This window comes from Malaya genurostris, chromosome 2 (assembly GCF_030247185.1).
Source record: "Malaya genurostris strain Urasoe2022 chromosome 2, Malgen_1.1, whole genome shotgun sequence".
NCBI classification, from domain to species: domain Eukaryota; kingdom Metazoa; phylum Arthropoda; class Insecta; order Diptera; family Culicidae; genus Malaya; species Malaya genurostris.
Genome location: NC_080571.1, coordinates 315,962,804 through 315,990,210, shown reverse-complemented (window position 1 = coordinate 315,990,210; position 27,407 = coordinate 315,962,804). Strand labels below are relative to the sequence as shown.

The 27,407-nt window shown below is 39.7% G+C and overlaps 1 protein-coding gene across 4 annotated transcripts in view; it reads left to right on the top strand.

Moving 5' to 3' along the window:
* The window catches only part of LOC131431195 (EGFR adapter protein-like), a 180,379-nt gene extending 154,043 nt beyond the window's left edge, over nt 1–26,336 (top strand). For all 4 annotated transcript variants that reach the window (XM_058596765.1, XM_058596764.1, XM_058596762.1 and 1 more), the window contains 3 exons: nt 14,372–15,296; nt 24,860–25,468; nt 25,623–26,336. In XM_058596765.1, the coding sequence (XP_058452748.1) occupies nt 15,021–15,296; nt 24,860–25,468; nt 25,623–25,814 (1,077 nt within the window). In that variant the 5' untranslated portion in view covers nt 14,372–15,020 and the 3' untranslated portion in view covers nt 25,815–26,336. The remainder of the gene's footprint in view (nt 1–14,371; nt 15,297–24,859; nt 25,469–25,622) is intronic.
* The last annotated feature ends 1,071 nt before the right edge of the window (nt 26,337–27,407 follow it).

Here is a 27,407-nt window from a genome sequence, read left to right as displayed (position 1 = left end):
CCCTACGGAGGAGTACTTTTAGGGATCAAAAAGTGCTATTCTTTTTATCGAATTAACCTCCCCTCGATACCAGGTATTGAAGTTGTCGCATGTCATGTTACAATCAAAGGTAAGGACCTTTGTATTGCTTCCATCTACATTCCCCCAAGAGCCTCGGTTGGGCATCGGCGACTCAGTGATATCATTGAGCTCCTTCCCGCACCGACGTTGGTTTTGGGAGACTTTAACTCACACGGTACGGGATGGGGCTGTCTTCACGACGATAACAGATCAGCTATGATCCATGATATCTGCGATAACTTCAATATGACAATATTGAATACGGGAGAAATGACACGGATTCCTGCACCACCAGCAAGACCAAGTGCGCTGGATTTATCCCTTTGCTCGACATCGCTACGGTTGGATTGCACGTGGGAGGTAATTCCTGATCCCCACGGTAGCGATCACCTACCGATCGTAATATCAATCACCAGCGGCTCAAAACCATCGAAGACAATCAATGTTTCGTACGACCTCACACGAAATATTGATTGGAATAGCTATGCGACCTCGATATCTGAGAAACTTGAAAGAACTCAACAACTTCCTCCGGAGGAAGAGTACACGTTTTTGGCTGGCTTGATTCTCGACACCGCGACTCAAGCTCAGACGAAACGTGTACCCGGCGCGAAAACTAACATCCGTCCTCCCAACCCGTGGTGGGACAAAGAGTGCACAAATTTAAACGCGGAGAGAGCCTCCGCGTATAAAATATTCAGAAAAAATGGAACACCTGATAATTACCGGAATTACGCGGCGTTAGACGTTAAAACTAAGAACTTGATAAGAGCCAAGAAACGCGGTTACTGGCGTCGGTTTATAGACGGCTTAACGAAAGAAACATCTATGAGCACTCTTTGGAACACAGCCCGACGAATGCGCAATCATAACACCACGAATGAAAGCGAGGAATATTCCAACCGCTGGATATTCGATTTCGCTAAAAAAATATGCCCAGACTCTGTTCCGGAACAGAAGATCACCCGCGCCGCGACACCAAACACAAACGAAACACCGTTTTCGATGGTAGAGCTCTCACTTGCACTCTTGTCATGTAACAATAAAGCCCCGGGATTAGACAGAATGAAATTCAACTTGTTGAAAAATCTGCCTGACCCCGCCAAAAGGCGCTTGTTGAGTTTATTCAATAAGTTCCTTGAGGGCAACATTGTTCCACATGACTGGAGACAAGTGAAAGTGATCGCCATTCAAAAACCAGGAAAATCAGCCACCGATCACAATTCGTATCGGCCGATTGCTATGCTTTCCTGTATCCGGAAATTGTTCGAAAAAATGATTCTCTTCCGTCTAGACAATTGGGTCGAAACTAATGGCTTACTTTCAGATACACAATTTGGTTTCCGCAGAGGCAAAGGAACGAACGATTGTTTGGCGTTGCTCTCAACCGAAATTCAAATGGCATTTGCTCGTAAGGAACAAATGGCGTCAGTTTTCCTAGACATCAAGGGGGCTTTTGACTCAGTTTCCATAAACATCCTATCTGAGAAGCTGCATCAGCATGGTCTTTCGCCAGTTTTGAACAACTTTTTACATAATCTATTGTCTGAGAAACATATGTATTTCGCGCATGGTGATTTGTCGACAATACGATTCAGTTACATGGGTCTTCCTCAGGGCTCATGCTTAAGCCCCCTTTTATACAATTTTTACGTAAACGACATCGATAAATGTATCAACACATCTTGCACGCTAAGACAACTTGCCGATGACAGCGTTGTGTCTATTATAGGACCCAAAGCTGGCGATCTGCAAGGGCCGTTACAAGATACTCTTGCCAACTTATCCACATGGGCTCTTCAAATGGGTATCGAGTTCTCTACGGAGAAAACTGAGCTGGTTGTATTTTCAAGGAAGCGAGAACCAGCACAACTACAGCTTCAACTAGGGGGTGAAAACATAGCTCAGGTCTTCACATTTAAATATCTCGGGGTCTGGTTCGACTCCAAAGGCACATGGGGATGTCACATTAGGTATATGAAACGAAAATGCCAACAAAGAATCAACTTTCTTCGTACAATAACCGGATCGTGGTGGTGTGCCCATCCAGGAGACCTGATCAGGCTGTACCAAACAACGATATTGTCCGTGATGGAATACGGATGCTTTTGCTTCCGATCCGCGGCGAACACTCATTTCATCAAGCTGGAAAGAATTCAGTATCGTTGTTTGCGTATTGCCTTGGGTTGCATGCAATCGACTCATACGATGAGCCTCGAAGTGCTGGCGGGTGTTCTCCCATTGAAAAACCGGTTCTGGGATCTCTCATATCGTTTACTCATTCGATGCGACATTTTGAATCCTCTGGTGATTGAAAACTTCGAAAGGTTAGTTGAGCTTAACTCTCAAACCCGTTTTATGTCCTTGTATTTTGATTACATGGCTCAGAATAATAATCCTTCTTCGTTTGTTTCCAACCGTGCTCACTTCTTGGATACTTCTGATTCTACTGTGTTTTTCGATACTTCCATGAGAGAAGAGATTCGTGGAATTCCGGATCACGTGCGCCCTCAAGTGGCCCCAAATATTTTTTATAATAAATTTAGAACAGTCAACTGTGAAAAGGTGTTTTACACTGACGGATCAAACATCAACGAGTCCACAGGCTTCGGTATCTTCAATCAAAACATCACCGCTTCGTACAAACTCAGTGATCCGGCTTCAGTTTACGTCGCAGAATTAGCTGCTATTCAGTACACCCTCGAGATCATTGAAACCTCGCCCAAAGACCATTACTTCATTGTCACGGACAGTCTAAGCTCAATAGAAGCTCTCCGGGCAATGAAGCCAGGAAAGTACCCCCCTTATTTTCTGGGGAAAATACGGGAACACTTGAGAACTTTATCTGAACGGTCTTATTCAATATCGTTAGTCTGGGTCCCTTCGCATTGTTCCATTCCGGGAAATGAAAAGGCAGACTCATTGGCTAAGGTGGGCGCATTAGAAGGTGATATTTATGAAAGACCAATCTGCTTCAATGAACTTTTCAGTATTTCTCGTCAGAAAACTCTCGAAAGTTGGCAAACTTCATGGACGAATGACGAACTGGGACGATGGCTACACTCCATTATTCCTAAGGTATCAACGAAACCGTGGTTCAAGGGGATGAACGTGAGTCGTGATTTCATTCGCGTTATGTCTCGGCTCATGTCAAATCACTATACATTCAACGCATATCTCCGGCGTATCGGGATCGTGGAGAACGGGCTCTGCACCTGTGGCGACGGTTATCAGGACATCGAGCATGTCGTGTGGTCGTGCGTAGAGTATCGCGACGCCAGGTCGAAGCTACTGGAATCCCTCAGGGCCCGAAGTAGACCGCCTGAAGTTCCGGTTCGGGATGTGTTGGCGAGTCGGGATAGCTCATATATGCTTCTGATATACGAGTTTCTCAAACACATTAATATACAAGTGTAATCTGTTACATCTGGCTTAGAAAGTTCCTCCTATTTATCGACGTTGTTTCAACTGTGGCTAAGAATAATCTTCACCTGCAGGTTCGACACTTACTTCCGCCGATTATCCCGATTCCTCATCTGTCCACCATCTTCATCGGAACTAACAAGATCTTTGTGCTGTCACCAACCTTTTCGCTTCCCCCCTCCCCGTCTCTTCACCATCTCGATGTCAACTAATTAGATCTCTGTCGTTTTAGTCAATTCATTCCCATATCCCCTTTTTACTCCGTTTTCCGCAATATTTACTTCGCTATTTTTTTTTCTCATTTTTTTCTGTAACAACACCATCATCGCCCACGGAAACTTACCAACAGCATGCGGGCCACCCGCCGGGTATTCGTAACCTGGGGGTGTTTCCCGCGGACCCACACGGACCGAAGAATGCGGCCAACATGAACATTCACCAACGCCATATGGAAGACTCTCATGAAATATTCAATTCACCGGCCACTGCCGATCACCAGCTGAAGGCTGGATCTGCCAAAGTCAACCATTGCGACCCAAATATGACATTACTCAATGATACAACCCTAGTTTTAAGTTAGTCGTAAATTAAAATTAGTAAAAGCCCTTGGCATCTTAGAGCTTAAGCAGTGTGCCTTAAACATTATATTCTTGAATAAAAAAAAAAAAATGTTTTAATTATCTTAGAACCGATAAACGAACCGATTACGGAGCCAACCAACCAACCACATTCATTGTCTTCATGGCGATTGACTCTAACTGTCGGTGGGCTGTAAATTGCTTCATCGAACCCCAAACCCAAAATGGAAGGGTTTTCCAATTCCGCTGTTGACTCATCATCGATCGATCAACCTAACCATCGCCGGTTAGATTCGGAACGCCGCCAAAGTAACTGAACACACGTACGTAGTGTGGCGCTGATTGATGTCGGCCCTTTTCCATCAGTGATTCCGGTCTTTTCGTCCATTCCACAAATGAGACAACGGCCGAAGTGCGGCAGAAGGGGTGGAAGGGGAAACGATACACATCAGTTTTCCCATGAAGTCAGTTTTATTCAGCTAGCCACACCAGGATGCAACTTTCGACCCAGCGGGCAGAGCAAACAAAAAAAAAGAATGAGTTTCCTATTGCATCTAGCGAACATCAAACGACGTGAATGATGTGGGAGGGGGGTGGCAGAGTAATACAATACTTTAGCAGCTCGGCAAACATGGCACCCACCTAGGTTAACAAACGATGGAGGTGGTGGGGGAAGGCAATGGTTTTCGATGGGTGTTATCGATGCAGCCAGCTCTGTAAACAGCTTTTTATCATGCGAATTTACTGGTCTTGGGATACCACAGTTTCAATTCTGTAAAGTAAGAGGGGGGTCGGTGAACAACGTTGCCGTAGAACTGACGGTGTAGCCACCAACATGCCACCGAACCAAAGCCGTAATAAAAGAGTTCCAATGAAGTTTTCGTTGTATTTTCGATAAGTACATAAAATTCAATATTTTATATCAAATTTGCTTCCCTGTTCTGCCGGGAACTGCTGTTTTCCAGGAAACAATGACCGGCTTTCGTCAATACGAGGAAACAGGGAAGCCTTTATTGGTAGTGCAACGAGCGGGAAAAATCCGGTATCTATTTTCCCACAGCTCACCAGAGAGAAGAGTTGTGCCAAACTCGTCCCGTTGCTGGCCAATGTAGGTACGGTGAGTTTCAACACACACACATATGTCTATGAACTGGCAAATCCCGGCAGGTTGGATTTCCACAGGAAAACCGGAAAACGTGAAAAATCACGGACAACATGGAACTTGGCGGTGAGCCAAAGCCACTGGCTGCTACTCGCTAGAGTGGTAATAATCTGACCAGTTGAATGGGATGGATTCAATTTGATGAAACATTTTAAACTTGTTGACCTCACTTAGATAGTGCTTCCAGAAAAGTTTGCTTCAATATTGACAGCAATCGGGTGGCATTGGCTTTTCATGTGGAATCAATGCCCGCTGTAGGGAGTTATGAGGGAAAAATGATCCATTTTGAAACATCCGTCCCATCATTGAGGATAATTGCAGAACTTTTACGCTCATCACAAATTATCGTCTAAGTAAGTAAATAATCACCCTCTGCTAGCGATGGAAGCAGTGTATCACTAAATCGCTCAATCGGATCAATGACCGATGATATGTGTCCCGGTTAGCCTTATCGCAATCAACGGAGCAGTTTGTTCGTCTAGTCACCCTCAAATGCAGGCTAACCGCACCGCACAGACACTTCATATTGGTCTCGATTTAATCAATTTTATTACTCACGAACCGACGATAAAAAGCTAAACGCCGGAACAAGAGAATAACACACAAGGAATTACTATCTCCCACCAAGTCGGTGGCTTAGATCTGTCCAACCGGTGCCATAACGAGAAGCAGTTTAGCATTTCAACATTTGCTCGCTCGTTCGCTTGCTCGTCGATGGGTGGCGGTCGGTTTGTATGAAGCGAAGCTTTTCCAAGTCTAACGACGACGACGATGAAGACGGCACTAAAACTGCGGTGTCGCCCCCACGCTATGCGATGCGACCGATATCAGGCAGAAAGGATTTGTGTCCTTTCACCAGATTTGCACGAATTTGTTGGCATGACATAGTGCCTGGCAGTGGATGGAAAATAAAAAACCACACAAAACGGTGAGCGCAGGGAACAGGGTCGTGTAATCGGTAAGCCTTCTCTGCCCACGTTACCCCTTTCGATGATGATCTGTTTGCCCGCCTTCAATTTTGATTCCGTCTAACAGGCGCGAAGAAAGTGAAAGTTTTCCGTTCGGAAGGAATTTCGGTTCGTCAGTTTGAGGTGTTTCGTAAAAAAAATGGCAGAGAATTTTTTCATAAATTCCATTTATAACACTTTTTACTACTTTTGTAATTTTCAAAACAATGAATTCAAAACGATTTCGTGTGTTTATTTATTTATTTATTTATTTGGAGCAGGGAAAAGCCCATTGGAGTTGATACTTATAAAGTCTCTCTCTCCAGTAGGCATAAAACCTTCTCATCTTTTGTACCAACAGATAATCACATCCAAATTATTCATTAATCTATATATATAAAATAATAGCGGAAAAAGTGTGTGTGCTAATGTTCTCTGGTATGCGTGGACCAATCTACAAATGATTTTTTTTTGTTAGAAAAGTGACGTTTATGCGGAGGTTTTAGGCTATAGTAAATAAAAAAAATCCTTCGGGAAAGTAGAGAAAAACTAGAAAATTTCCGCTCAGTGCATGCTAGATCTCCGATGATTGATTGTTTGGCGTGTATGGAGTTGTGAAATGCTAGCTGACTGTAGAGCAAAATATGAATACTAGATTAATAATAAAATCGTTTGACGCCAAACGAGCTGATTTGTGCAAAAGGGCGCCAAATGAACAGCATACAGGTTTCCATTTTCCGATACATAAATTTGTGTAAATTTCGTAAATCGCTTGAAATTGCAAGTTCGGTTATTTATTTGAGTCCATACGTCTTCAATTGGCCCAAACACGATACAAATTGTTTTCACCCAGAGTACTTCGAAATTTCAAATTATTTGCTTTTGAGTGGCTGAGAACAGTCGTCCAATGTACTCGAACCATCCCGTTTGCTTCTGTTATTAGGTGTACAACTTTGCTTCCGCCGTTTTTTCCAAAATTTAAATTTTCGGATCCGGGCTCGAAAAAAGGAGTCCTTTTTTGACGCTATCCATGAAGCAATCCATTTTTCCAACTCTTCGAAGGATTGAAAATGTTGATCTGGCAGGCCGTGTGCCATCGAACGGAATAGATGGAAGTCAGAAGGGGCGACATCTGGGGAATACGGCGAGTGGGGCAAGACTTCCCATTTCAGCGTTTCCAGGTAGTTTTTGACCACTTTTGCGACGTGATGCCGACATTGTCGTGTTGGATGACTTTGTCATGTCGCTCTTGATACTGTGGCCGCTTTTCTTTTAGCGCGCGACTAAGGCGCATCAGTTGCGTTCGGTAGCGATCTCCTGTAATGGTTTCACCCGGTTTTAAGAGCTTGTAGTAAATTGTTATTCATCTTTGAAGGTTTTTTCTCTTCCACCATCATGTTTGTCTTCGTCATCGAAATCACCATTTTTAAAACGTTGAAACCACTCCCGACACGTTCTTTTGCTCAGAGCCGCATCACCGTAAGTTTCTGAAAGCATTCGATGCGCTTCAGTTGCATTTTTTTCGAATTGTAACAAAAAAGTAAAACTTCCCGCAAATGGCGAAAATTGGGAACATAAACAGACATTTTCGAGCGTGAATAATACGAAAACAAGAACAACTGTCACTGAAACGGCGATGACAATTCGTTAGGCACTGTGCACACTCACTTTAAAGGCATTATCATCTATGTATTTTAACCAGCCTCAGCCGGTACAGCCACCAATCGGAAAACGGCGGAAGCAAAGTTGTACACCTGATATTATCGATGGAACCGAGATTTGGAAACTCACCGACATGTTTTGCCTATTCGAACGATTTACTCTCTTGCTAAGGTAAGTTCAGGAAAAAATAAAGAATAAGGAACAGGAACAAGTGCAGAATGTACAAAACCAAGTACAGAAATGAGAGAAACAAGTACAAGAAGTACTGGCACAAGTGCAGAGAGTGCAGAAAAGGGTACAGAATGTGCAGATGGTACAGATATGAGTACAGAAGTTACAGGACCAAATGCAGAAAATACTGAAGCAGGTACAGAAAGTGCAGGAACTAATTTTGAAACAAGCACAGAAAGTACAGGAACAAACACACAAATTACAGAAACAAGCACACAAAGAACAAAACAAAGTGCGGAAAATCGAGGAACAAGTACAGAAAAAAGTTTAAGGTTTGTCCTGTTTACCGCGATATAAAAAGGTTGGAGTCATTATCATAGAGCATTATAAAGATTTTTTTTTCAATGGTCATTGAAATTGAAAAGTAGTTTTGATTTTCTACATCTAATCTAATATTATTGCGCTACGAAGTTTGCAGGGGTCCGCTAGTTAATTATAATTAAATACAAGGTACACTTACAAACTAACATAATATACTTAAAGACTGTCCCAGAAAGTATGAACGCAACCAAAAACCGCTCCCATTTCGAAATGGTTCAGAATCTGTCAATTTTTATGGCTGCGTCCTATTTTTTACACTCTTCTCTAACCACTTGTGCAGTTGTTTATTCGTTTTCATTAGTTTTTTTTTCGAAATGCGTGGACTTTCAGCAGAACAACGTCGAAAAATTGTGTACAAATGGTGCACAGAACGCGGACTGTCACTGAGAAAGATAGCAAAAATGGAAGGAGTGAGTGAAAAAAAACCGTGCGAAATTCAATCAGGAAGTGCGGTGAGGATAACACCTTTGAGGATAAACCGAAAATGGGTCGAAAAAAAGGTCCTGCTAACCCTCAGTTGGATAAACGTATACTGAAGGCGTTCGAGCAAAAGTTGGAGGTTTCAGTTCGGGATGTGGCCAAAAAAGTGGGCACTTCGAAGTCAAATGTTCTTCTAGCTAAAGAACGTTTGAATCTTCCAACCTATAAGAAGCAGAAACAACCAAAACGTAGTCCGAAACAAGAAGCATCGATCAGACCGAGGGTTCGAAAGCTGTACAATACGATTCTTGCTGGAAATTTGAACTGCATAATCATGGACGACGAAACCTACGTGAAATTCGATTACAAATCCTTGCCGGGACCACAATATTATACGGTGCGAGAAGGGCAATTGGTTAACTAGTCCGAGACATCGATTGAAGTCGAAAAATTTGGTAAGAAAGCTATGGTCTGGCAAGCAATTTGTAGCTGCGGTAAGATTTCGAAAACCTCAAGGAATGTTTACAAAAACGACTTCTACCCATGATTCGAAGCCACAAGGATCCTGTTGTCTTCTGGCCAGATCTTGCTTCTTGCCGCTACTTGAAATCAACGGTAGAATGGTGTACTACCAAAACTGTCACTTTCGTCCCAAAAGACATGAATCCACCAAATTGCCCACAACTTCGACCAATTGAGGAATTTTGGGCATTAACGAAGGCAAATCTTAGGAAACATGTCTCGGCAGCCGAAACCATTCAACAGTTCGAAAAAGATTGGAAAAAAGTGTCAAAACTTGTCGCCAAGAAGTCTGTACGGAATTTAATGAGGAACGTTCGCAAGAAGGTGCGCCAGCTAGTCTACAATGGCTAAGTAGCAAATGTTGAGAAAAATATTCTGTTTTTGTAGTCTAATATTATCAATATATCGAATAAAATTTGAATATCTAACAGTCGTGAATTATTTACAGCGAAATCAAATTGCGTCCATACTTTCTGGGACAGTCTTTATGTGGTGGAGTTTTGCGAATAAAGCTCGGCACCTGTGTATTATCTCCGTTTTCAAATCTACCTGGAGTTTGCTCAAGATAGTAATATGGGTCCACTTTAGTTCTTGCTGTTCTTCAATGATACTGTTTCGCTGTTCGGTGTTGGTTGCAGATTAGTATATCCCGATGATTTTAAATTGGACCTTCAAGTTCACTCTATCGACGACTGCATCCAGCTTCAAAATTTTCTTGACACATTCGTCGCCTTGTGTCGTAGAAACTGGCTTATTGTCAGCATTGAGAAATGCCAAGCCATAACGTTCCACCGAATACTGAATACAATTCGATTAGACTATGAAATTGATGGATGGACAAAGGCTCCAGAGAGTTGATCATGTTAATGATCTTGGTGTTTTGTTAGATGCCAAACATACCTTCAATCTACATCGTTCATTTATAATTTCAAAGCCAACACGGCAACTAGGTTTCATCGGGAAGATCGGGCGGGATTTCAAAGATCCGCATAGCTTGAAAGCGTCATTTTGCTCCTTGGTTCGTCCTATACTGGAAAAACCTAAACTAATCTGGAATCCGTACCAGCTGACATGAAACTTACGGATTGAACGCGTATAGAAAAGATTAGTTCGTCTTGCTCCAAGAAACCTCGCCTGGAGGAATCCACTGGAGCTCGAAGAAAAAATCATCAAGCTGTGGCAAAGCTGACTAACGGTTACTCCTCAACTCCTCGAAGATTCTGTCTCTACTTGATTTCCGCGCTTCACAACGATCGCTGCGCTCCACCAGTTCACTGCAGTTGACATTTCAACGAACTAGACTTACCATCTCGTAATTCCAGGACCGGATAAAATTCTCAAGTACATTGAGCTGTTGTACCAATAACCATCTGTTTATTAGAAAGATGAGATATCGTAGGAAAAATAGTTCAAAATTGTACATTACTGCTGTTCTAGTGACGCGAAAGCTCGAAGCGAATGTTTCTACTTTCATCTTTTTTTATTAGGCCCCCCCATACGATCAAGGTCCCACCGGGGTTGGTTACCCGATCTTTCCTCGTACCCCAGCCGGTACCGCGGCGAGGTAGGGACAGAAGTTACTGGACAAAAGGCTAAGGACTACTTTGGGGTCTATATTACGTATTGTCCAGTCGTTTACCGACCCAAAATTTTGCTTGCGCATTGCAAAAATCCAAGCTACCCGCTCGCCAAGTTGAATGTTACCGTTTTCAGTCACCAATGTAATAAAAGTGTGCGGAGAACGTTTGTCGAGAAGGTAGTGACTTTAAATTGTGACGATAAACAAAACTACTCGGCCAAAGTCCAATTCCGGAAAATGGTAGAGGATTGTGGGGATTGCGTCATTAATATTTTTCTGTTTAGGGGAGGTAGGGTCTGAATAAATAAAAAAAGAACATTATTATAGCGATTTTTTTTCAGAACTATCGTTCAACAAGATAAACTCAAACGTTTTGCATAATACGAATAATATTGAAAAATAAGTCGGTGAAGAGTTATTTTTAAGAACGCTTCTTAAAAATCATGGTTTGCGGTGTCCACTGTATCTCAGCGCAGACTAACTAGAAGTCAACAAATCAAAGCTGCATAGATAGAGTAGATGTTTTTCTAGACCCCAACGTTTTTGTTTGAATTTTTTTTAATTTTTCGAACTTTTGGTGGTTGTTCGAAGTCAAAAATGTGATTTTTGAAAAAAAAACCCGCAATTTTGTAGATGTAAAACCTTCCCAAAGCAACGAAAAACGAAAAGGAAAGCTTTGGGATCTGGTATTTTACATATAGAACGCATGTGCAAATTTTGAAAAAAATTGGGACAGTAGTTTTTGAATGACGATGGACATGGACTTTCAAAACCCGCTCTTATGAAAAACGTGTTTAAATTTTATTGTTTTCAAAGTCGAAGGAAACAATTTATTTCTCTGTGAAGTCCGTAGGGTCTAACATTTTCAAAAAATCACATTTTTTCTTTTGTATTTCAATATAACGAAACATTTTAAGAATGTTTTGTCAAGTTTTTAAGTCAATCGAAACAGAAATCTTGGACCTGTGCGCCGGGCTCTTACTTCTTCGCAGTATGAGATAAGCAAAGATAAAGGCCCATAACTTACTGACTTTTGTTCCGATTGACTTGAAAATTCGATAGAAATGTTTTACTCTAATAAAATACAAAGAATAAAATAAACGATTTTCCAAAAGTGTTTGACCCGCCCCTTCAGCAGAGCCCAACTAATAACGTTTTCGTTTTAGAACCTACACGCGGGCGACACTGACTCCGAGTAAAACGAACACGTTTTACGCGCCCTAAACAACAACTCATGAAAAAAAGATAAAATAAACAAACTCGGCTGGATGCGTGGTGCGACCCGAGAAAATTTTCAGAGCGAAACTACGCGATTGGAATCCGCTCTAGAGCGACCTCAGGTTGCTAAAACAAACATCTCAAAAGTTGTTTGGGCGACTCTGGGTCACGTCTCGGGCTGCTCTGGTCAATAAACGAAAACAGTATAAGATCACAGAAAGACGCAAGTGACAGTTTTCAGCGATAAGCAGATCAAAGCAAACTGGTGTTCTGTGACGAGGAAAGCGATGAAGGGGTCTTTATAGAAGAAGTCAAACGAAATGACCCGAAATTCTCTTTGCTCTAAAGGCAAGGATGAGATAATATATTTCCTCTTTGCTGTATGAATTGAACTCGAAAAAGAAGCATGATTTGATATGGCGATAAGATTTACACCCATTCCTTTTTTTACCATTTTTGATTCGTAATTACTCGTCTTATGCAGATTTCGTTTCAAATCACCGTGCGCTTCCATCAAATGACATTGAAATCGACTAACCTTTCCAGTGCTTTTTCTAATGAAATTTAACTACCTTACTGAACAACGCCTGAAGCAGTCGGAAATAGCACAAACTCATCAAACAGACCACCAAATTATTCCAGCCATGAACTTGCCTTCCATCTTAGATTTGGTCGTTCCCTAACCTCTCTTCGCCTAAATTTTCCCAGCTCATCCTTGCCAGAAGAAGACAGAAGAAGAAGTCGATGATGAATGAATCAATGTCAAACGTCGATCAGCTATCAAATTGCGGTTTATGATGTCGTTTGTTTACTCATGGGATTTTATTTCGGATGACTAATGCAATGGCTCTTCCGGTTTTATCGATGATCGTCCTTTTGCGCTCCCCTCGGTCTTATTAGTGAAAATTTTCCGTACCAGACAAACAATCGATCGATTTTTTTTGCCCTTTTTACGCTATCGCCTGAGCGGATAAATCGCCTTTTTATAGCTTTCCCAACTGTCGTTTTCAGTTATACGGAGACTTTCATAGTGGTGCCCGCTGGTGGTTTACAAAACGGTGGGAGTAAACATAAACAGAAGAGCAGCTTAGCAACAATAAAAAAAATATAAACGATGGAAAAAGTTTGACTTTTTGTGACTTGCTATGGTCAGCTTGGTGTTTTTTTTTGCTTCTTCGGCTGGAGATTTTCGCCCGCTTACTGCGATTATCCTGTAAGACTGCTAACAGAGCTAACAGCTACTAAGTCATGACGATTATGACCCACAGTTTTGTTTTGAAAAAAAAAAGTTTCAAACAACGAGCATAATTGAATTAAAGTACTTCAGCTTAAACCTGTGAATAATCCAAAACTCACTCATACGTTTCTTCTACAAGCAATGGTGCTTTGTTTGGTAAGGAAATTGAAAGCTTTTTCTTCCTGTTTTGGGCTGTTTACGGACGATGTCAAAGCAGCTTGAGGCACTTTTATCCCATACAAGGAACAGAGCATATCGTTACCGGGGCGGGGTTTCAAGGAAGGGAAAGACAAAAAAACCGATCGCTCAAAGTTTCTGTTTACTTCTTATCAGTTTCTTCCTGCTTTGTGTAGAAACTGATGTCCTGTCTTCTTCCATCTGGGCCGTCGCTTGGTCAGAGATGGCATTCGGATGCTTTTCCCAAGCTAGGCCAGTCCCAGTTTATGCCACAGATATACGGGAATAAGTTTTGTCATTGATTTCTTTTGATGGCATCAACTGTCTCGAAGATGATAAATGAGCCGGGGGAATTTTCTCGTCCTCTCGCCGTAGTTCCTTTTGCGACAGGGACAAACCAGAACATCAAGATTAATTGCAGACGCTGGTGGATTTTCTTTAATCTACTAATGCACTTTCGACGTCGGTTGTTATTCATGGCTGGGAATATGTAACAAATCAAAGCCAACTTGATGGATCGCATTGAAGTTAGTCTGAAACTATTTGTTTATGGTGAGAGTAATACTGCTACTCACATCTCTATATCCCTCAACATATTTATCTTCCGACATGAATTCTTCCGACATGAACTCGATATCAGTCGCCAGCACAACCCCTCTAAAATCCTTTAAAACCAATCACTCTCGAAAAGTTAAACCACTCCTTCCGGTCAGCCCCTTCTGTAATGGAACCGAAATTAAATATTTTGACTTTAAAATCAGCGCGTTTAGTCTCATTTGCATCTCTTTCCAGCTTGTCTCTCATTTCACTTTGTGTGATTTATTCCATTTGCAGATCCCTGACAGTGTAGCGAAGCCCGAGCTTACACACAATCTGATCTATCCTGTGCGGGCTGTCCGGCGTCGGACAAACTACGTACGGGCACACATACACACAGCCACACATGTACCCGGAGGAATGGACACAAATTTAATCCTGACGAATGAGTAACAAAAGCTCCCGTCTCTGGTTGCCTCGTCGTCGTTGACCACCCCGAGCCGCTTATTTGTTCGGTCCCGAACCTACGGAATCCTACGGATCAGCAGGTTGCTGGCAAAAACGAATAAATTTTAAACAAAAGACTGGACCTGCTCTGGACCGTTCCCAGACCGTTGCTAGCATGATAGTGAGTAATAAATTAATGAAGATAAAAGAGACCAGGTTTGTGAGGTAGTGATGAGAAGGGATCGGAGGTGAAACTCGGATGCAAAGAAGGATTTTATTACACCGACCAAGCGGACAGTCCTAGTGAGTTACACTAATAGAAAACCAAAGTGGTTGGGAAAATCGAAGTGACCAACCCTCGAGAGTAACGAAAAAAAAAATTCAGTAAGTCGAGAAGAGAAATATTCATTTGAAACACGAAGCAGGGAAAGTGAAAACCAAATCCAAAATAAACTACATTGAGCAAAGCAGCAGTAACAAAAAAAAATAAAGCAGTGAGATGCAGGAAGTTGAGTATTTTAACGATACCTTGAACGGAAGTGACGGTGTTGGTAATAACGCTAGCGATGAGCACGGAGGGCAGCCGGAGAAGAAGCACCATTCACGGAAATGTAGCTACGATTTACTGGACCACCGCGAGTATAACAAATGCGATGAAAATGTAAATTACACCGCTGATCCTCTGCTGGCGTTCACTTCGCCGTCGTCCTCGGAAGACGATAACTCACCCACGGAAATGAACAACTGTATCAAGTTCGGGGAGAAGCCGACACTGGTAAGTATTGCTACTCTTTGTTATATAATCCTTGCATTCTACACAATTGCGAAATTCTTTGGATACTGCAATTGAATTTGCATTGAATTGTTTACTATACAGAAATTTCGACCAATTAAAGAGGCAATTCTAGCATTTATATGGAAACTTCTGGTAAAATGCCCTTTTGTTCTATTATTATTAGTATTTGAAATGATTAATAGGTTATCTGGATGAATGCCTTTTCGAATTCAAAATTTAAATCAAATTTCTCTGGCTCTGGTTTTAAGGTTATACTTTTCTCAATCTAAGTTGCAACTCAATTTCACAACTCAATCTCATACAAAACCTTGTTCATTTCCCGCACTAAACCTACATTTTAGTTCTAGTGCGAAATCTCTACACAGTTCCATTATTAATTCAATCCCAATCTTCTTATCGATTCTCAAAGCATTACCAATGCCAACCACGAACTTAGTTCGAAATCTCATGCTCAAACTCAATCTCAGATACAACCCCTCTACTATTCCCAATCCTAATCGCAAACCAAATAACGACCTCCAGTTCCAATCAGAGATGCCAGGTCTACAGATATGACTGCAAAGATGTAAATTTTGTATATACTGCTGCAGACATTTTTTGCAGACTTTTGAAAACCGAGTTTACAGACTTTTGAAATGACCACACCGTCCTTTGTTTTTGCTCGCCGAACCAGATTTACAGACTTTTGCAGCCCAGTCGAAATTTTTACCTGGCAATTCCTGATTTCAATCGAATTTCTGATTCAAAATATCAATCCCGATTCAAATTTATATATCAAAATTATTCAACTTCCCAATCTTAATTACAAAACTTGTTTTGATCTGAAATTGAATCATAATTCAAGTCTCGATTCCAACTACAAATTTTAGTGATTTTAAAGGGGGGAAATATTGTTTATTCCCAAATTTATGCAAGGTGCACATACCTATTTTCACTAAAGTTTACACTCTTACCTGCCGCTAGCTAATTTTGGGTCAAAATCTACCAAACGAGTGATAGCCTCAAAATTTGGGTAAATGTAAGTTTACTCAAACTGTATCGATATTTCCCAAAACAAGGGTTTACATTGCTTTCTATATGAATTCTGTATCCTAGTAAATTAATTCTAAGATGGTAGAATATATAACTAATTTAATTATTCATTGCTTAAAGGGGGGGGGGGGGGGGGGGGGGGTCACACTTTCTACATATAAAAAACCAGACCCCAACGTTTTCCTTTCCCTTGTTTGTTACTTTGGAGAGGTTTTACAGCTACAAAATGGCGAATTTTTTCGTGAAAAATCGTAGTTTTCACTTTTAACAACCACCAAAAATTAAAAAAAAAAAACAAACAGAAACGTTGGGGTCTAGAAAAACTTCTACTCTATCTATGCTGCTTAGTTTTTTAACTTCTTATCAGTCTGCGCTGGAATACAGTGGACACCGCAAATCATGATTTTTAAGAAGCGTTCTCAAAAATACCTCTTCATCGACTTATTTCTCAATATTTTTCCACGAAAAAAATACAAAATGTTGTTCGAATGATGCTTTTTATCATGCAAAAAATTTGAATTCATTTTGTTGCACGATAACTCTGAAAAAAATTCTCAAAATTAAGGGGTTACACCATTGTAGAATATATTCAAAAAATCGGAAATTTTTTTTTCATTGCAAAAGATCATGTATAATCTTAAAAATAATATTATAAAAGATGAAAAGCGGGAAATACGATGATATACGGTCTTACAGCACCGAAAACTTTAAACGCGTTCATCTCAAAACCACGTTTTTTGAACTGGCCGGAAACATAAGTCAAGTAAATCTTGTCCAATCGATTCAAAAATTTTACAGAATATTCTCGATAGCTATCTCCACAGAGGTACGTTTTTAAAAATTGTGAATATTTTTTTTATGTACAATTTTGTGATGCAAAAAACAACCGTTTTTCTTTTCAAAGGGCTGCCATTTCACAGAAAATCAATTAATTATAAAAAACCCTACATACCTCTACGCACACAGTAATATGAAATTAGAAAATGTTTTGTTTTTTTTTTGTTCTACCTCGAAAATTGCGGGAGCTGAATTTCCGGCCGTCAAAATGCAGCACTTTCGCGGAAATGCCGCCATTTTGTTTTTCAATTTTTGCAAAACTGATCATTTTTTACTTTTTTACCTTTTTTTATATATATAAAAAATAGGTATAGAATTCGCTCAAACTTTGGAAAAATTTCCAAGGCCCGGAGGGCCGAATGACATATACCAATCGATTCAGCTCGACGAACTGAGCAAATATCCGTGTGTGTGTATGTGTGTGTCTGTATGTGTGTTGTCAACTAAGAGGTCGAGATCTCAGAGATGGCTGAACCGATTTTGGTCAAACTAGTCGCAAATGAAAGGTCTCTCCGTCACCCAAAACGCTATTGAATGGTTTTGAGATCGGATGTTTACTTTTTGAGTTATACGAAGTTTTATGTCAAAATTTTCACAGTATTTGTCATATTTCACCTTGAAAACAGAATATGTTTTCAGACTTAGATTCCGCATGGTAATACCTATCCAACAAGCCATAGATTGTTAGAATCCGTCCATTTTTAACGGAGATATCGAAATTTTTGTGTAAACGACTTTTCCCCTTATTCCAGCAGTAGAAGTTTTGAGCGCTGTATGACAAAGAAATGCTTGGGAGCAACGGAAAACACGATTTTTTATACTGTGACATACAATCGTTTCTAAGTACTAAAAAGACTGTGTACAGCATCCTTTTTCATGAAAATTTGCCTTGGACCGATTTAAGCACGGTTCGTTTTTGGCAACATAATCGTTCGAATATGGCATATGTAAACCAGATGATATCAGCATTTTAGAGTTGGAAGTAATTCCATAATTATATTGATTTAAACTACTTACAGCAATAAATGCTGGAAGAACATGACGACTCAGTTCGTCGAGATCAGCAAATGCGTGTGTGACAAATAATTTCACTCAATTCTCCCGGAGATGGCTAAACCGTTTTCTACAAACTCAGATTCATATGAAAAGTAGTATACTCCCAAACAAGGTTGCTGAATTACGTTTGGATCCGACTTCTGGTTCCGGAACCACAGGATGATATATGAAACGAAAATAAAATAATGCAATTCATTTTTCTCGTAGATGGCTGAACCGATCTAAGATTCAAATGAAATCTAAGAATCATCTACGATTCAAATGAGAGGTCTTAAAATCTTATAAAATTTAGTCAGAGCCGATTTCTGGTTTAGGAGATACAGGGTGATTAGTATAAAATTGTCCATTTCACATAAATTATCAGGTTTATCGGGTTTGCTGATAGTCGGATTACGAAATAAATTTATTTCAGTTTAGGCGGTATTCAGTTTTCGATTCGGAATGTACCCCCAAATTTTAATTCGCACTACAATTTCTTAAAGATGTCTACACACTCCTCGGGTGAATTTAACTGATTTCGACTACGAAAAAAGCACGAACGAACCTTAGAGAGAAGTGACAAAAAACCCTGGGTATACATATGTACATCTAATGATTTTAAATTGAATTTTATTGAAAGAGAATTCAAATTTTTTGTCTGATAGGAAGTTACTAATTTGTTTGATGAACCTGACAGTTCATCTGAGGGTATTAAAGCGAATTACCACAATTTAAACAGCGTATGTCCATATAACAACGAAGCTCTTTACAAAATGATTTGAAATTAAAGGCATGGATTGTTGTTGATTTTCCAGAGTGGCAAGCGTCCAATTCAAGAATTGCTGCTTCTTATTGATTTATTTTCAACTTTATGTATATCAAAAAATATTAAAAACAGTCATATGCGCCCGGAATAAACCGGTAACGTGTAACTAAAGCCCCTAGTTGATTAGAAACACCCTTTTTCCTTATAAATATTTCTTATTTATACATCGAAGTACCCAAAAAATAGCTCAATCTTCAACTAGCAGGCAAATAATTTCAAGTTTTTGTATCACACTAATTCTTACTGTGTGTACCTTTTTAAAGCAAAAATTGTTCTGATTCCAAAACAGCAACCCCAACAACAGTTTTTAGGCTTCCAAATGAAAATTATATTTAATTACATTATATTGCAACATATTCCGAAGAGACTGGCAGTAAAACAATATTGATTGGAATAAGTTTTAGGCTTGAATAATTGAGACATTTTTTTTTGTTTTCATGCATCCAGGTTACTTTGCTGGGATTGCTCAGTCGCACGAATGGCACCTCATTGAAACGTTTCATTTTCCGTTTAAAGTGTAGGTCTTTGTGTTGAATGTCATTGCTAAACAGCCAGCACAATAAATCAAAAATTTTAGTTCAGAAAAAATAAAATTCGATTAGTTGTATCAAATTTTAACCAATCAAATACAGGAAAATAACTAACATTTTATTTCTCTTACAATCGCAGTTTTTTTCGTAAATAAAAGAACACAATGAGTGAGTGAATGAATGAGAAAAGAGCAGTCTAGCGATAGTATTTAATGAATCGAAAATGGAACAATTTCAATAGCGTCAAAAAAACATTGCAAGGTTACTAATCGTAATGTTTGAAATTCATTATAATTCACAAAAAAAGCACAACTTTGATATGAACGAAAAAACATTGCGCTTGACGAGCATGCCTACTGCGATTAGTGATGTATTTTTTAATTAAATAATCAAACTAATCGAATGAATGGCAAAAAATGATCCAGTATATGTAACCGATTTGAAAAACGAATAATAATCGAGATTCATAAAAAATTAGTTGAAAGTTGAATAATAGGAAATTTGTGGAAATGCAATTAATTCACGAGGCTGCTAAAATTATTAAAATTAAAATTTAAAAATAATCAATATTGTTACTAATTCGTATTCTTCTGATAAGAAACAGTTACTTTTTGACATTTAAATTAGTATTTCTATTGTAATCTTCCTACTTCAACTACACTGAGGTCTTTTCCGCGACATTTTTCATACGGTTTGTGAAAGCTCTGATTTTTTCTGATATTACACCAAATCTGGACGTTTTATGCATTTCTAAAACAATTGGCATCAAAAAAAATTTTGAAACTTGAAATTTTCAGTTTTGCGGTTTATACGTGGATTTTGTTACGTATTGTTTTTGTACATACACTACTGGTGGCAACTTTAATACCGTACCACCAGTTCAGGGTAGTTTAACTTTTTGGTCTCCTTGAGAATCTTCACTTTACTAGCTGATTTTTGGGCGAACTTTTCTTCCCAACCTGTGCTCACTGAGTAAATCGGAAACAAGTTACACCAAAAAAAAAACTAAACAAAATGGACGACACAGCTTGTATAAAGCAAAAGACCACACAATTGAAATTTTTAAACCTTTTATTCTACCGAATAAAATAAGGAATGTTCTGTTTTCTACTTGCGAAAGTTTATTCGTCGATTACTTCCTTTCAACACTCTGTTGCGGCCGTGATGATCGTTGGTCGACTTGATGATCTTGGCGGGCGATGACGGGCGGGACGGCACTAGCTTCGGGGCAATTGAACAGTGATGTGATGGCCAGGGTGTCCAGATGATGCAGCAACTCGGCCTATTTGGAACGGAGGCCTGCGTTTCACAAATAACCCGGAGAGTGGTACACGTGCACTTGGATTATCACGAGTGTCTAACGCGAAGTCGAGTGGGATTTTTTACTTGATCAGTCTTTCCCGCCAAATCCTGCCGATACGTGGGTAGTGGCGTCGTAATTCTCGTCTTTGGTTTTGCCAAAACTGACCGTCTATTGCACTCGCGCCGTACGACTGAAGGAAACGGAAGCCACACTGATCCCAACTCGACTCACCGAACAGAATCTAACGTTCGTATGGATCTTCTGAACGGTTTAAGATCCCTTTGGATCAGTTTTATGGATGGCCTTTGAAACGCACTGTCACTTCTTGCTGTGATTCGCTGCTGCGATCTTCACTCTTCCGAGTTTCCCGCGGTTTTATCGGCTTGCTGTCCGTTTTCCATCCCAATGCTACGATGATGACGGTGATGACGACGATCACAATGTGTAGACAGATGACGGTTACAATGATTTATTATTTTTTCTCTGGTTGGTATCTTGATTTATATTTGTATTCTTAAACTGCAGTACCTTACGTTTTGTATCGGAATCCAATGGACGGCCACATTTTTTGTTAGGAACACCAATACTCCATGCTCTTTAACCAATTCTCTTACCAGTGAGACCGTGTATTTATTCACATTAAATTTGGAACAGACTAGGTAAAATTGAGAGTATTCGTATTTTATCATCTCTTGAGCAATTTGGTTCGGTAAACTTAGCCTTCAAGCTATTAATGATTTCCTTAGCTTTCACTGTCTGAACTTCTTCAGATTCATTTTGTGGTGGATGGTCGAATAGTTGTTAATCTAGCCTTCAACGATTTTTGGATACTGTTTTTTGACGGTAGTTGTCAGACCTGAGCTCTCTAACTGCTATAATTTCAGGAATACCTTTATTAAATAACTCTACATTTTGATTCCTCAGATCATCCGCCTGATCACTGTGTTGAGAGAATGCTGAAACGAGTGGAACCGCTGATGGTATTTCTTCTAAATCATATCTCGATGTAGTGGTAATTCTTCTAAATTATTATTGCTGGCAAAGCTGTCATATACGCCCTTATTCTGAATAACGACGTATTGATTTTTCGATCGAATGTGGTTCGATCGAATCCTAGCTACCTTTGATTTTGCTTGGCGTATTAGGAATACAAATGGAATACGATCGTTAAATCGATACGACGTTATTCAGAATAAGGGCGATAATCTGGCATCTCGTTGTCGCTAGGAGTTAGTTGCAGCACACGTTCAACAGACACAAGTCGATATGAATATAAAAATATGCATTGTATTATTCAGAGTAACTGTGCACTGCTTGTAAGCAACGTGTTCAGCCATACAATCTATTTCTTTACAATGCTAAGACGAACAGGGCTTTCTGTTAATAGGAAAAAGTCTACAACAATAATATTTTCCCATCATTACACTGATTGAATACAATAGTTTTTTATGGTAGTTTTTAAAAGGGCGCTTCGTATTTCAGAAATGTGCTTTCCTAGTTGAATGTGGGTAACCTTTAATACCATAGGTATATTTCAATATCAGACGAAAACAAAAAGACTGCAGTAACTATAAAATATTTGATTGCCCACACACATTTACTCCTGTAAAAACTTTCTTTCGAACAATTAACCGATTACAAGATTACTTGAAAAAATCGAGCCTGCATTGATACACCAAATATATGACGGCTTTGCATCGCATTAGAATTTTTTTCGAACTGGGTTGATTAAAATTCGTAATGAAATCTGTTTCAAAATTTTGAAAATTATTTCTGGATCATGCATAATAATAGCATAACCTTCCACAACTCTGGTAAAGAACTTATACAACGTTTTAAAAGACCACGAGAAGCTGATTGACGAGTTTTGAGATCACTCAAATTGAAACTTCTGCGGAAATGGGTTTAAAAACGAAATTAAAATATTCAACCATTTGGTTTCAGTACTTTTCCTAAATCGTGAATATAATAATAATTTTCGTTAGATGCGAATTTTTACTCGTCGAACCGTAGTTATTCTCTAGTGTTCTGCTTTGACTCATTTTTCGGAATCCACGACTGTTTTTTACCTTTTTTTATATATATAAAAAATAGGTATAGAATTCGCTCAAACTTTCGAAAATTTTTCCGAGGCCCGGAGGGCCGAATGACATATACCAATCGATTCAGCTCGACGAACTGAGCAAATGTCTGTATGTGTGTGTCTGTATGTGTGTTGTCAACTAAGAGGTCGAGATCTCAGAGATGGCTGAACCGATTTTGATCAAACTAGTCGCAAATGAAAGGTCTCCCCGTCACCCAAAACGCTATTGAATGGTTTTGAGATCGGATGTTTACTTTTTGAGTTATGCGAAGTTTTAAGTCAAAATTTTCAGTTTTTTGTCAGTATCTGTCACAATTGACCTTGAAAACAGAATATGTTTTCAGACTTAGATTCCGCACGATAATACCTATCCAACAAGCCATAGGTTGTTAAAATCCGTCCATTTTTAACGGAGATATCGAAATTTTTGTGTAAACGACTTTTTCCCTTATTCCAGCAGAAGAAGTTTTGAGCGCTGTATGACAAAGCAATGCTTGGGAGCAACGGAAAACACGATTTTTTATTCTGTTACATACAAATGTTTCTAAGTACCAAAAAGACTGTGTACAGCATCCTTTTTCATGACCATTTGCCTCGGACCGATTTTAGCACGGATCGTTTTTGGCAACATAATCGTTCGAATATGACATATATAAACCAGATGATGGCAGATTTTTTTTTATTATATTGTTTTAAACTACTTACAGCAATAAATGCTGGAAGAACATAACATCCATACACCATTCGAATCAGTTCGTCGAGATCAGCAAATGCGTGTGTGACAAATAATTTCACTCAATTTTCTCTGAAAATTTCTTTTCTACAAATTGAGATTCATACGAAAATTCATATGCTCCCAAACAAAGTTCCTGAATTATGTTTTGTTCCGACCTCTGGTTCCGGAACTACAGGATGATATATGAAACGAAATCAAAATTGTGTAACTCATTCTTCTCGTAGATGGCTGAACCGATCTAAGATTCAAATGAAATCTAAGAATCATCTAAGATGCAAATGAAAAGTTTCAAGATTCTTTAAAACATCTTGCTCTTCAGTCAGATCCAACTTCCGGTTTCGGGGATACAGGGTGATTAGTATAAAAATGTCTATTCCACATAAATCAATCAGGTTTATCGGGTTAGCAGATTTGGATAGTCGATAAAAAAAATTAACTTTTTTCAGTTTTAGTGGTATTCAGTTGTCGATTCAGAAGGCACCTAAAAATTTAATTCGTGCTATGATTTCTCAAAGATGTCTTCACTGATTTTCAAATATTTTGAAACAAATGTAAACTATACAGCTATTCAGGTGAATTTATCTGACTTCGGCCATACCGATTTTAGAATTCCGGTTCCAGTATAAAATCGTTTCTCAAAGCTCAATCGTTTTCTCAAAAAAGCCTAATCAAATTTCAGAAACAAAAATTCAAATTGAATTAAACTTATATACAAAATTAATTAGCTTTATACATACATACAAAAATTAATGAATTTTATCCAATTAAGCTTAAAAGTTGTACTCAAAACTGTAATTTATTCGTCATATGGCCATACGAATCGGTTTGGGTTATGCTGGTTCCTGAATACCGGCTCTGGAAGTACCTTAAATTACCGTAAACTCTAAAGTGGAACTTACATATCATGGCATGTTTAATCGATTATCACACTTCTAGATTTAAATTCGATTGTATTTGCAGTTTCGACATTACAGAGTAATGAGTGATTACAATCTCAAATTGTCGCTTAATACGACGGTCATTAAAATAATGTAATGAAAATTTAAACACCGAAGAATATTCATGCAAAAAACACATGCGGATTGATCCACTGCTAGGTGGATTAATCACGTTTTTTTTTGCCTTCCACTGACTTTTCACTGTTCTCGTCCCAATCGCAGATTAAACGCTTCGCCATGGGTTTCCTGCGTTCGACGGAAGACAGTCTCCCGCTGGTGTACCATAAATCGTCACCGACGTCACCGCAGAAGCAGCTGAACAACATCCTGGCGGAAGATATTTACAGTCTGGATCAAATCGTGTCGAGTAAATTCGGCGATTCGTGCAAACAGTCCTTCATCGCCCATCATCACCACCACCACCATCATCATCATCATCATCTTCACCAGCAGCAACACCCGGTGGCACCGCCATCACCGCTGATGCTGCGACACGGTAATGACGTGGAGTACGAGTTCCGGCGCAATCTGCTGATCCGAAAGACTAACAGTGCCAACTCGAGCCCGAAGCGATTCGTACCGAACATCAAGCGAACGGATAGTTTGAACAGCATCGAGGATAATGATCTGGACAGTGCGTCCTGGTTCCAAGCCGGGTTGCCTCGGGAAATCTCACTCGAGGTGCTCACTCAGCAAGCTCCCGGTGCTTTTCTGGTCCGGAGGAGCACCACGAAGCAGGGCTGTTTCGCACTGTCGCTCCGCGTTCCGCCACCAGGCCCGAAAGTGGTGCACTATCTGATACTGAAAACCGAACGGGGGTACAAAATTAAGGTGAGTTAGTTTCGTACCGTTCCGTACCGTGACAATGACAGCAAAAATAACCCTTAGAACTTCGTTTGCAATGATACTGAAACATAACAATTCACGCGCGGTGAAATGTGCCCGTCACTAAAACCAGTCTGTTTTTTTTTCTGCAACTCCGCAGGGCTTTACGAAGGAGTTTTCCTCGCTGAGAGCACTGATAACGCACCATTCGGTGATGCCGGAAATGCTTCCGGTTCCGCTGTCGCTTCCCCGGCCCCAGAACATTCCCATCAAATGTAAGCGCGTTGACGATTATGACAGCTACAGCAAACTGCACGAGTTCTCCAAACTGTTCTCCGATTTGGATCTATGATGGTAAACCATTTTATTTTACTGTGGCTTTGGAAAAAAAGAAAAAGAAAATAACCTGAAAAAGCACTCCGCCCGAGTGGAAATGGATCCCCTGTTGGCGGGTACTTTTGATACTTTTTGACGAGATTGTAAATATCCCATTCGATCGTTACTTACCTGGGCGTAACTGTGGAGGTGACAGGGTGTCAGGAAGTGCCCTAAATATTATCAAGTCCTATTCTCGAAGTCGATGGAAACCCGAAAAAAAATAAAATTGAAAATCCGACAACCATGGATGCGCAGCGTTGCCTAAGTTTACAATCGAAACCCCTTTACCTAATTGAAAATACAACTGTAATCATTTGATATTGTGATATAGAATTAAATGTAAATGTGAAAAGCTCTGTTCGTTCTCTGCGGATTGCGATAGATTGGTTAGAATAAAGCACTATAGCTGACACGTAATGAAAAAGGTGAATGGTCCTATTGGAAAAACGAAATTGAAAATAAATTACCTTAACAGTTATGTCGAATTGAAAACGTACCTGTTTCTGTGTTTGACTTGGCTGGCTTTCGGGTGGCACAGTTTTGTTCTTGCTTTTTATTCGATGACAATTCAATGGAATGCGTTTTGTTCGGTTAGATGATGGTAAGTACCTGCTCGAGTTGGCAGAGCTGAAATTGCAAATGGTTTCCGTTAACGAGTATTTGATTGTTTTTGTTTTTGGTAGAAGGAGCACGTTCCTGCAAATAGAACTGACAGAAATAATTTAATGATAATCTAGTTTTTCTATCGAAGGAGAAACAGTTTCTGCATTTGACGTGGTTTGTTTCTTAGTACCTTAGTTCTGTTTCCGTTTTATACCCATGCAGGTGTTCCATGTGAAGAATCCATGAACCGACTAATTACTGTACTGGGTGTGAATCAGTTATCGGTCACCGATTTGGTTCAAAAAGCAATGTCAGGATAATACATTCCGATGCGGACCGACGCAGCAGCCAATTCGAAGATGTACAGGACACAGTTTCATGATTTCTTGCCACTCTGTCACCGGTTTCGCGTAATGGTACGATACCTGAATTTGAAACTCACAGTGATTGCATATCCTTTCTAAACGAGAAATGCAAAACTGAACATTTTATTCTAAATAGCACAGATCTGATTTTCTCAGAAACGGTGACGAATATAAAAAAACCCAACTGACAATCTCTTAGAAAATTAGTTTAGATTATTCCGTGGAATTTTCAGAATGATTGTTTGACTTTAGCGGTTGGGAAAGTATTTTTTTCTGAAGAAAGAATTGCATAGCTAAATCCGGAAACTTTCAACTTGTTCATTGAATATCTCACCTTCAAAAGCATGGATCAAAAATCTATCCTGACAATGTCTAGATAATTTAATTTAGATGCGATTAGTGTGATGTGAAGTGTGTGATGTGAAGTGAAGCTACCATCAGTTCAAGGACTTGCCAGTGGATGCGGGTAGACTTACAGTAGCCCCGATATGACTCATCCATTCACCTTCTTACTATAGCTGTTACCGAAAAGCGAACAAAAAGGGTTGGGCGGATATGTAAGTAGAGTCACTTACTCGTATTCCGCGAGAATAAAAGAT